Source organism: Syzygium oleosum, unplaced genomic scaffold (genome assembly GCF_021117445.2).
Source record: "Syzygium oleosum isolate NSW1041296 unplaced genomic scaffold, Sole_v2.1 Sole_v2.19, whole genome shotgun sequence".
NCBI classification, from domain to species: domain Eukaryota; kingdom Viridiplantae; phylum Streptophyta; class Magnoliopsida; order Myrtales; family Myrtaceae; genus Syzygium; species Syzygium oleosum.
In genome coordinates this window covers 679,040-690,562 of record NW_026607503.1, presented here as the reverse complement: position 1 = coordinate 690,562, position 11,523 = coordinate 679,040, and the positions used below count along the sequence as shown (strand labels likewise).

Below are 11,523 nucleotides of genomic sequence, written 5' to 3'. Positions count from 1 at the left end.
GGGCCTTATTTGAGTACTCTTACTGGTTGCGACAATTATGGGATTAAGAATTGAATCGAGACACTCAACCATCACTAAATGCGAATTCCATATAATTTTTTTCTCAACTGGTGCCGGCAACTTATAACGAAGGAATCTACAGATATGATGTGCTCGTTTCCTAAGGATTTTCGATAGTTAGTCCTCACTCGCACTCGATAATTACTCTTGCGTAGTCGTCCGACTCATTCGCTAGAGATAGAGCAATTTCACACAAAAATGCGAGTAATCGACCGACTTAGGTCATAACTCAATGGTTGTGATAGATGATTCCTCCGCGACCACCCAATAAGTCGCTGTGGGTTTTTAGACCGGGACAAGCCTTTGTTGATAAGCCGCCAAGCTTTGCACCAATTCCCATTGCAAGCCGATAAAGCAGATGTCAACGTTGACAAGCTACTATTGAAACCAGGTACCAATGAGTATATATATAAATATATATATTCAGAAAAGTCCAAACATTAATTTTTTTTCTATCTTAATTACATTGACTTGCTGCATTATTTTAATGGTATCACTTATCATTAAGAAGGGATAATTCATAAATGTAAAGGAATTATATAATGAAGAGAGTGAGAAATGGAAATTATATTAGAGTGAGAGAGAAGAACTCTTATGTCTCCAGCTAACGCAAAATGGCTAAAAAATTCTTGATAAATTGACACTAATAATCCCTAACATTTAGCCTAATGTGTAATGTCATCCCTAAATTTTTAATTCATTCAATGCCCTTCTTGAACTATTCATAACTATTCAATATAGCCCCTAAACATTCAATTTCCTTCATTCTAGTTCTTCCAAATTTTCAACAAAGTCAAAATAGCTATTCAATACCATTTACAAGTTTCAATAATTAAAGTAATGCCCATATTCTATAGAATATTTTCATGCCGGTCCTTTTCCTAAATCAACAAAAGATAAGGCATCATGTTATTATCTTTTTACTTTTTTGTGTTTATAAATATTAAATTAGTCTCATTTAAGAAAATTTTAAGTTATGATTTGTATAATAGTAAAAGTGGAAACTCGTTTAGAGTTATATCGGATTGACATGCGTACTATTTCAAGTACAAGTATTTTCATAAGGATATCTAGGAATAATATCAATCTATATATAAATGCTCGTACTTATATAAATCTAAATCTTGTTCCTCATTTTCTAGATCTATAATTTTCAATAATCTAAATATCATTCTTAATTTTTTTGAATTGATAAAATTTTGAATCTTTTGTAATTCATGTTCTCTAAAACAAGATTTAGATTAATTTATAGATTAATTGATTTTGTACTAAGATATCCTCATGAAAACGTGTAAAATAAAATAGAAGGAATATCAACTATATACAATGCTAATCTATATTAGCGAGATGACTGGATATGCATTAAAAAAAAAATTTTGAAAAAAAAATTCCTAAAAATAATTGGGATATCATTAAAAAGTTGAAAAAACTACTTATTTAAATTAATAAATTACGTATCGGATGAAGTATCACGGCTTAAATATTTGATAAGACTGGAAGAACATAAATGACTAGAAATGTGTCAAATTAACAAAGCATTGGCAAACACGATTTTGATACCAATGCATTTGCTATGAAACATACATTGTCAATTTGATGTCAAGAATTAACAATAAATTGCGCATTATATTTTAGGATTTAGGGTTTAGATATATAGAAACAGATATAATATACATATGTGAATCGATTACGTTTATCTTGTGTCAAAAAAAAGTTATATTCTCGTATAGTGCCACTATATATCAATGTTTGTCGTTTCAATCATTGCTTGTCAAGATTGTAAATTTTACTTTCAGGCAAATGCATGCAGGTGAGAAAAAAATTCACTGAAAGTAAAGAGAGATAAAGCTCGAAAGTGGTAATAGAAAGTGGGAGTACGATGCTCTCCCTTAAATGCGGTCAACAAATTATCGACGTACATATTTTAGTGTACCGCGAATGTTGCCATTATTGGTTAATAAACTTCTTAGTCTCTGCGACGGTAATGCATGATGAACGTAACATCTCAGATGCAGAAGAAAGTTGGACTCATGCTCTAGGAAAGGAGAAGCCATTCACAGTGAACCCTCCATCGACACAAATGGTCTGCCCCGTTATGTAAGAGGCCGCCGGCAAGCACAAGAAGGCCACTAACGACGACACCTCCTTCGGCTCTCCGATGCGACCAAGTGGTGTCCTTGCTACCGCCTCCTCGTGGAACTCCTCGTTACCAAGCAGCTGCCGATGACAGATGGGTTAATGTTAGATCACGGTGGTAAAGGTGATGAAGATCTATGAGGTGAACTATTTTCGAGCAGGATAGGAAATTTAAAGCCTCGGGAGACTAAATTACAGGCCCGGTCAGTGGAGAGTATATGAAATAAGGTGCAACAGAGTTGCTTCTTATGTTGTCCTTAGCCCATTCGCATGCCAAATTCTTGGTCAACTGGTTCATTGCTCCTGCCAATAAGTTGAGAAAATAAGAAACAGACGGAATCTGTTTAGCTGCCTATTAAAAGTGTTTAGAAAGTTACTTATGATACCACCAATTCACCTTTGGTGGCTGCGTAAATTGATCCGACGCTCAATGAAACGACACCACAGACGGATGACAAGAACACGATGCTTCCAGTTCCCGAGGCCTTGAGAAAAGGATGCGCGAGCTGGCTTAGATGGTAAGCCGATTCAAAGTTAGTCGTCATGATGAAGGAAAAATCTTCCGCTGTGTAATCCACCGTCGGCTTTCCACTGTTGGTCCCAAGAGTTCCAGCGTTGTTTATCTAACACACAAACCAATCCCAAGAAAATGAAAACGAAACAAAATCTATCGAAAGAGAAGCACAAATTAAGACCTTATTAATGTTGTTATTGGATCCACAGGATCAAAGATGACTCGGACTTACTAGGATGTTGAGCTTACTGTCGAAGAGGGAGGACACGGTGAGCATCAGCTTCTCTCGCTCCAATCTTGAGGAAACGTCGCAAGTCGAACCCGCCACATGGAAACCCTTGCTCTTCCAATCTTTCAAGCATTCATTAAGTTCAGCTTCATTTCTGGAACAGGTATACACAGTAGCCCCAAGCCCCGCTAGTTCCTCGACAATGGCACGCCTGATCATGGGACGACATATGACTATTTACCAACTCGTAACTGCAAATAAGAACAGATTAAGCCTTTTTCTCTTTGCCAATAGCAGAAGTTCCGAATGTCGGCGCCCTAGGACATGTAGATTCAATTGCACTCGCAATTGAAGTCTAACCAATGACTAAAGCCTTTAAAATGCACTGGATTTTCATTTGGGAAATAACAATAGGAGAACAGAAATTCTAGTAGCTAATGACATGTCAAATGAGCTATTAACATCTACTACAAAACTGAAAAAAAAAAGTACCCATGAACCAGCCACCCGAGCTCCGAAATCCTCGAAGTAATTGAGCTGTGTCAAGTCTCTCGTCATCTTCATCGTATATATTTTTGAGTGATGATGAAATTAGTTGTCTAACTTTTTTATCAATGAAATCAAACATTATTGGATTCAAAAGCACCCGCCATTACATAAGGGGCCTTCACAAAATCTTGGCGGTTGAAAGCCCTGTCTGACACACCCGACTCGAATTTTTCGGGCCCGGATAGGCCTATGTTGGGCTACTATACCCATTTTGCTACAATAGATATTCCAAAATAAAGATAAAAAAACACATAAAACGAAAAATTGCAAAAAATATATTTTTTATTTTAAGTACCCTGAGTTGGTTATTTTCCCCTTCTCACTTCATTTTCTCGAAGAGAAAATATGGATCCCCTTTTTTTCATTGTTCTTTCTTTCTACTATGGTTTAGTACTCCTATATGTTTTTAGACACTAGAATAACTGAGCACCAACTCACATGCAAACGTAGATATATCTGAATAGTTTTGTTTCGACAACTAATTTGTCTTCAATGAAAGCGTGAGGAGAAAAAATAAAATAATATAAACCAGCACACTGTGTTATCGCCACATGTTACAATTTTAATGTCTATGATTATTCACTATAGGTTTGTCTTCATTTAACAATGACACTTTTGATTTTGGAATTAATATAAATAGATAAGTATATAACTGAACAAAGTGAGGCATTAGCATAGCATCATTAAAAGTGTATATGACATAAACCTTTTTTTCAATCATACGGTCTGGTACACAAAGCATTCCATTCACTTTTGTATCGAGTAAAGCCCCAATCATTGGTCGACAGGCATAGCCATTACTATGGGTAGGAGACTCTAGGAATCGAGAACAAGATTTACCGCATTCGAGCCAAGCCCTTTACCACTTTTTTGTTTTTGTTTTTTTTTTTTGTCAGAAGCGCTTTACCACTTAATTTTGCAACATTGTAATCTATTATTAATTAAGATTGTCTACTAGAAATATAAAATATTGAAATTAACATGCATGATATGGTTCTCAAAGTTATCATGAATAGGAGATGTTCTTATTCGAACACAAGATATGCAGCATCAAGCGGTGGGCCAGGTATGCTTGCTACTTTATTAATTATGATTGATCAGGATGGTACAAATTGAGAAACTTCATGCATTAGAAATATAGAACCCCTGAAATTAACATATATAGATTTATATGACCGTAGCATAGCGCGGGTTATCACTAGCTACACATTATATAAGTGAGAAATGATATGATAGCAGGAGTAAAGTTCAATAAGGTGGAATGCTGAAAAAGTCTTTTTAACGGTCGAAAAATAGCATCAAATGCCTTTACCCTATAGCCTCACGGTGTTGAGCTCTCTGTGGGAGCTTTTTGACGTGTAATACAAGGCGCATAACTCCATCTGGATCAAATCTTATGTCTAGTTAAAGTCGAGGTGCACGAAATTCAGGCGTAAGCTAGAAAAGCCCAGATTGGACACGACCGATTCATTTCGGTTCAGCCTAGCATAGTAAAGGACTGTGCCCGACCTAGAAATCATACGCCCAATTTGTTCCGGCTGGGCCAAGATATTCATCAATGCCCTGGTGGGCACAATCCTACTATTACCAAAATATTAGAGGAACGAGATTTCAAGAATGACAGTTTTCAAATGTCTAATTTACAATGTTTTGTCCCAATCTAAACCATAACAGATTATCTAAATCAACAAATAAACGAATGAAGTGCTTGGTAAGAGAGAGAGACCCGATTCCTTTGGTTCCACCGGTGACAAGAGCGTTCATTCCCTGAAGCGACCACCTGTTTTCGTTGTCGCTGTTGCGGCTGCTGCATCTACTTGCAGTCCCATTCCCCTCCTGAGCCATTCTCTCTCTCTCTTTCTGAACTGTGATCTTTCCCCTGAACTCTTCTTTTTTTTCTTTTCGGGTCTGATGCTTCTCTCTAACTCTCCCACCTGGGGTTTATATAAGTCCTTCACTGGCGGAGAGAGAGAGAGACGGCAATCGGAAGAGGCTTCCTGACCACACAACTCTGGTGGAGAGACTAAGCATCACTGCTTACGTGCTAGGGGTTCGAGTGATTAGGCATGGTGTGCATTGGTTTTTCCCCTTGATGACTCTCCATTTGTTCTTTCTGGGTCGAATGCGTCACTTTTCAACTCTTCCGTGTTACACATTGGTTCCTTCCCTCTAATGGCCGACAGAGAGTCGGCAATTGGCAGAGGCTTCCTGTCCTGACCACATAAATGGACGATGGGCGATTGACGGTGGGAAATCATAAAATGCAGTGACCCTCGACAATATCAAATCTTAGCATTCGCATTAAATCACGACAGCGAAGCAAGTCCAGAGCTTTGTCTTTTATCAAAGCACCACGTTACTCAAGTCCAGAACTTTGTGTGTAGTCCAGAACTTTGTATATATATATATATATATATATATATATATGTGCGCGCTTCATTTTATGTCAATTAATTAGTTAGAGAAGAAAAGGAAAAAGAAAAAGGAAAGCAACAAATAAACAAATACAGGTCAAGTCGACATTGACCATGTTGAACGGTCCAATTACCATGGGATGTTTGAATTTTATATTGAAGAGATCCAACTCTTCGATCGAGCACATTCATTCGTTAGTATTTGGATCTTTGAATAGGTTTTTTAAAATGCTGACAATGATGGGTGAAATTTTTATTGCTCGAGTCATTTCTCTTCTTCTCCGATGGCAGTCTTATATATATTGATTTATGCTGCGTTTGATCGTATAAATTTTTAGTCATGATAGAACTGGATAGGATATGATAAGAAATTCAGAGATTTTGCTATATTATATGATTCATATCCACTGTTTGGTAAATAGTAGTAATAAAGCCGGAAACTTTCATATCCTATCATGTCCATTGTTTGGTATGAACAGTTTCTTAGTGTAAATGAACCTAAAAATGCACAAATAAGAATGGTAAGAATCTCTTATGATTCACAGCTAAAGAAACCACAAATGCACAAATGAAGATAACTCCCATCAATCAATGTTAAATAGCAAATGAGCTCAACACAAGAAATGTAGACGAGCACCAGCAACATCGAAGAGGTAGATCAGTCAGCCAATGTCAAATCTAGTCATAGAGAGAAAACATGATTATTTACCTATGTGAATCCAAAAGGTATAGTTCAACTTTTGTGCCACTTTCATGAAACTTTAACAAGAATCATAGAGTAACTGAGGAAGAGAAGTTTCAACTCCCTTGCTGCTTTCGTGGACATTTTGACGTGGACCAAAGAGCTAAGGAGGAGAAGAAGCTTCGACTCTCTCGTCATTTTCATGAAGCTTTGACATGATCCTAAGAACTGCAGAGGAATCGCGAAGCTACAACTTAAACCGAGATACGAAGGAGAAGGAGACAGAGTGCAGGGTTTTTTTAGAAATCTCATTGCTCCTTATTCTTCAAGAATTATAAAATTCCTTTTCAAGTTTGAATATGTTCATTGAAAATCTAGGTTCAAACCCTCCCCCGTGGCTAAAGGTTGAAGGAGACGATGGCAAGAGAAGAGAGAGGGAGAGGAAAAGACTTTTCCACTACCGGTAGCGCTAGCTAATCTTAGTTTCTTTTTTTTCCTTGTCAAACGCTAATCTTAGTTGAGTGGGTAATGAAATTGACAGCTACCCTTCCAAGGCAACCCCTTCGCGTAGCGTGGACCCTCCCAAATCCTACTAATCGTAACTTGATTTTTCCAATTGATTATTCATGCAAGATTAGACTGAAGAGTCACCACTAACCTATTATGGGCTGGGTAGAAACCCAAATAGGATGTAGGAGTCCATCTTACCCTTGAGAACCAAATTTGGTTACACTAAATTTATTTAATGTCATTTCAATACCCTTTCTCTTTATGAAAACGTTTTGCATGCGATCTTCATCATATTTTATTGCTTGAAGCCTCTAACATGTGTAAAAAAGATCATACATGGAACTCAAGCAATTAAATAAACAATCAAGCAATTATCCAGCAAATAAATAATAACTATCTCTACAAAAAAAAATAACTAGAGTAATAAGGAACCCGAGCCGTATTGGGCAAAAATTAACAAAGCCTTATTATAACATGGGAATAGAATTTAACATAATGCTATGCAATACTAAGAGAAGGAAACTATTTATATAATAGAGCAAAAGCCACAAAAATCCTAAACTATGCTCATGGTGACACATTTATCATAAACCTTTTTCTATGACACCAAAAATCCCAAACTTATACCCGTGTGACACATTTATCCTCCGTCAAAGTTCTGTTAATGAAAATCTTTGAAAATCTGCCCACATTGACGCTAAAAAGCAAACGCTGTTGACATGGCGTCCACATGGCTTAAGTGAAATATAAATGACGTTGTTTTGACTAAAAAAATCATCTAACGGAACCTTGACAGAGGGTACATGTGTCATTTAGATACAAGTTGTGGTGCTTTTTATGTCACAAAAAAAAAGTTTATGGTAAATGTGTCACAATAGGCATAGTTTGAGATTTTTGATGTAAAAAAAAATATTCAAGGTAAATGTGTGACAGTGGACATAGTTTAAAGTTTTTGTGGCTTTTTCTCTATATATAATATGGATATGCCCCTAAATGCACTGCATATTTTTGTGATTTCCAGCAAAGATGCAATGTAATTACTGGCGTCCAAGATATGATTATTTTGATATATTTATTTTATTTTATGACATGTGATTATGGAAACAAAAATGTGAATATGGCAATTGATTAATACTGAAATCTAAATATCCTGGATGTACACTATGACACTTATTCATGCAAAACCCTAATTATTCTAACATGGCAATAGTCGCAACGCAAATATAATGCAAAATTCTATCCCAATAAGTTAGACATGCAAAACCTTAAACATGTGCAAATGGGAATACAGTTAGATTCGCGAGTATGAATTTTCTAAATATGCAAATATTCGAGAGGGAATTTCTCTGTATGCAAAACCTCTAATTAATAAACATAAGATTCGTGAACCCATAAAACTTTAACTTATGTAAAGGGCCATGTTCATCCTAACACGCAATTGAACAATCATGAGCAAGTGACGTGCAAGAAAACACTTCTACTTTCAGTTTTCTATCTTTTTTTTAATAATAGGAAAATGCATGCAAAAGAGACCTTATTTTTATCACATGAGATGCATCCTAAAGATAACCATTTTGGCCCTACATCACATCCAAACGTGGACAGCCCGCATCACGGATTGCACTCAAGAGTTCGGTTACCTAACATTCAAGTGGAGATTTCATGTAAGACACCGATCCCTCACATCGTGCAATCCTGTTTAATCATATATAGCGAGCTAAGACAAATCACATTCAGGAACCACGTATAGAACATTCATAATCAATTCCAAAGGGTAGTCGAAGTTAGGCACAGGTTCAAATCAATAATGAACACCTTTCTCTGACTGAAACTTTGCGCGATTGACTTGTCAAAACTTTATTAACAATCGAGAAGATCCAGAGGAAAGTAATAGCTGATTATACCTGAACAACCGCGCGAGCAAATAGACAGTCTCGCCGTGTTCATATGTTGGATATTTTAGTACTTTTGAAATATTAAAAGCTATTATTTTTGTAACAGTTTCTTACCTCATCAATTTGTAACCGTTTTTGTCTGCCATTAATCTATAACGGTTGTGTAACATTGTTATCAATTTGTAACGGATTTGTAACGTTTTTCAATTTAATGATAGAATTGATGATGAAAACGGCTTTCTCTCTCTTTTGCCTACAAATTGTTACTCCGAACATAATTGAGAAGGGATATACAAAAACATGAAAATCTTTATTTATCTTTCCTTCTTTTTACTGGGTTATATACATTAAGTTGTTCATGTTCCTTCTATTATTCTATACGAAATAAAGAATAAGGTTTGTTGTATCTTGGAAACATAGCCGCTAGAGCCTATCATTCCAAGTTTCGTATTCTGAAGGGCTGAATTATCCTTAAGGACAGTGCTTGCACGTCTCAGATAATTAATCTTATTTTCTCATCTTTTTCAACCTATTTCCAACAACTCTTATTTTCCATATCATCTAACATTTTTCCAACAATCTTAAGGATAATCTCCTTATAGATTCACAAGCTAAAATTGCCGCTACTACCACTGCTATTGGAATTAAACGAGGACTCAGAGATGGCGAAGGACAAGTATTGCATATTCGTGGCAGTTTGTCGTTGGATATTACCGAGCATCAGCACAAAAGAGCTTCTAGTCTTTTCGGTAAGGTTATTGAGTATTAGGTAAAATCGCTCTTTGGGGTTTCAATTCCTATGTTTGTTTTTTTCGAGAGGAAGTTGGACGCGTTAAGGTGTTTTTTCTCTCAAGTTCGTGATCTTTGTCTCAGTAAGCATGCATCTGCGACCGTAAATTGGTGAGGCATGTGGGGACTGCTATTTGTTGGGTTTCTCTAGGTGTGATTTTGAGCACTTGAGCTCTGTCGTGGGTAAAGCTCGCCTAGCCTCTTTGGATGTAAATTAGGTTTTCGTATGCTAAAACTCTGTTTTTCAAAAAAGAAAATGGACAATTCGCGTAAGAAAGTGTTTTATTTCTCAAGGACTGGTGACTTAGTGAGGCTTTTTTTAGTTGCCCAGCATGAGGTATGTTAGAAAGTTTATCCGTCCTTTTTTATTGCTTTCTGATTATGTTGGAGGATTTAGAATTTTTCTACCTGTTCTTGGTAAATCTTGTACTTCTGGCAGCATTTGGAAGTTTACTGGGTTAATATGGAGGGCCGATTCAAATGGAATAATTTGGGTAGGTTTCTCAAAAGAGAAATGCTAGTGTTTTACCATGTTTGCTGTCTATGTTACCGAATGTAGAATCCGATGGTCTTTAGTTAGGAACTCCTACTTAAGTATCTTTTTAATTGGATGTGCATTCACGAGGCTACTTAATAGCAAAAATTTATGATGAACTGGTAAAAAGTCATTTCGAGTAAAGATGTGAAGTAATAATGAAAGGGTTCAGGAGCATCGGCCATAGTCAGATTTTCTCTCATTTTGCTTCATGATACGGTTATTGCATTTGTCTTAATGGTTCTACAGCATGACAATGTGGGGGAAAAATGGAGTCCACGACACAAGTAAAAAGAAAAATATGAAGGTGAAATATGGACTTCGGAGTTGTAAATTTGCAGCCACATGAATATAAAATTATGGCATTTCATATAGTGGATTTCCCGCTCTATCAGAAGAATATAGTGATGCTAACTGGAGCTTAGATTCAAATGAGACAAAATCCACTATAGGACATGTGTTCACCTTTGGTGGAGATCTGTAATTTGGATATCAGCCAAAAAAAATTGTGGGGGGAAATAATAAACTTGCTAAACCAAAAGACTCACCTAAAGCAGATGATTCCAATGACATAATTGTTGCGGTCATTTCTCAAGCCAATATTGTGGCCAATGTGAAAGAATGTATGGTAAACTTAGGTGCTACAAGGTAAATATGTTAAAATAAAATGTTGATCCTCCTACATTCTAGTAGGGCAAGGAGAAGAAAATATTTATCTTGGTGATTTGAGAATTACTCAAGTTCTTGGGAATGGGAATCAAACCAACACCTTACATGTCTGTGCATCGTGATTGCCAAGTGGCAATAGCCATTACAAAGCGACAATAGTAATTGAAAAAAAAAATGAAACTTTCAATTGAAACGTGATGTAGTAAAGCAATTGCTTGAAGATGGAATTATGTCCATCGATAATGTAAAGTCAGAAGTGATTTTGGCCGATCCTTTGACTAAACATCGAGGGGAATAGAACTTAAGCCAGTTAAAGAAAATCAACGGTGATAGTAACCCAACCTATGTGATTGGCGATTCCATGAATTAGATTCATATGGGTAATAACATGTCACTTGTTGATCTAGTGATGCACTATTAAAAATTTATGTAGGAATAAGAATAGTGCAAGACTGCAAGTAAAAAGAGGCTAAGCTAAGCTCTTAATGAATTCCATAGCCATTATTGGTGGTGTTTTAAATTGCAGAATACGCTTGATGAA

The 11,523-nt window shown here is 36.3% G+C and overlaps 1 protein-coding gene across 1 annotated transcript; it reads right to left on the bottom strand.

Moving 5' to 3' along the window:
* Nucleotides 1–1,919: 1,919 nt before the first annotated feature.
* LOC115670203 (tropinone reductase homolog At2g29290-like) lies at nucleotides 1,920–5,426 on the bottom strand. Its single transcript, XM_030591413.2, has 5 exons — nucleotides 5,215–5,426; nucleotides 2,943–3,150; nucleotides 2,594–2,819; nucleotides 2,393–2,499; nucleotides 1,920–2,277 (listed from the first exon to the last, which is right to left on the bottom strand). The coding sequence occupies exons 1-5, from the start codon at nucleotides 5,331–5,333 to the stop codon at nucleotides 2,089–2,091; spliced, it is 849 nt and encodes a 282-aa protein (XP_030447273.1). The 5' UTR covers nucleotides 5,334–5,426; the 3' UTR covers nucleotides 1,920–2,088.
* Between the last annotated feature and the right edge of the window lie 6,097 nt (nucleotides 5,427–11,523).

Bases quoted from the DNA above. Each gene is read 5' to 3' on its own strand.
- LOC115670203 (XM_030591413.2), bottom strand. From the start codon at position 5,333: ATGGCTCAGGAGGGGAATGGGACTGCAAGTAGATGCAGCAGCCGCAAC. The intron at 3,151-5,214 runs GTCTCTCTCTCT...TCCCATGATCAG, and splicing joins GGTGGAACCAAAGGAATCGG to GCGTGCCATTGTCGAGGAAC. The intron at 2,820-2,942 runs GTAAGTCCGAGT...TTTGTGTGTTAG, and splicing joins ACAGTAAGCTCAACATCCTA to ATAAACAACGCTGGAACTCT.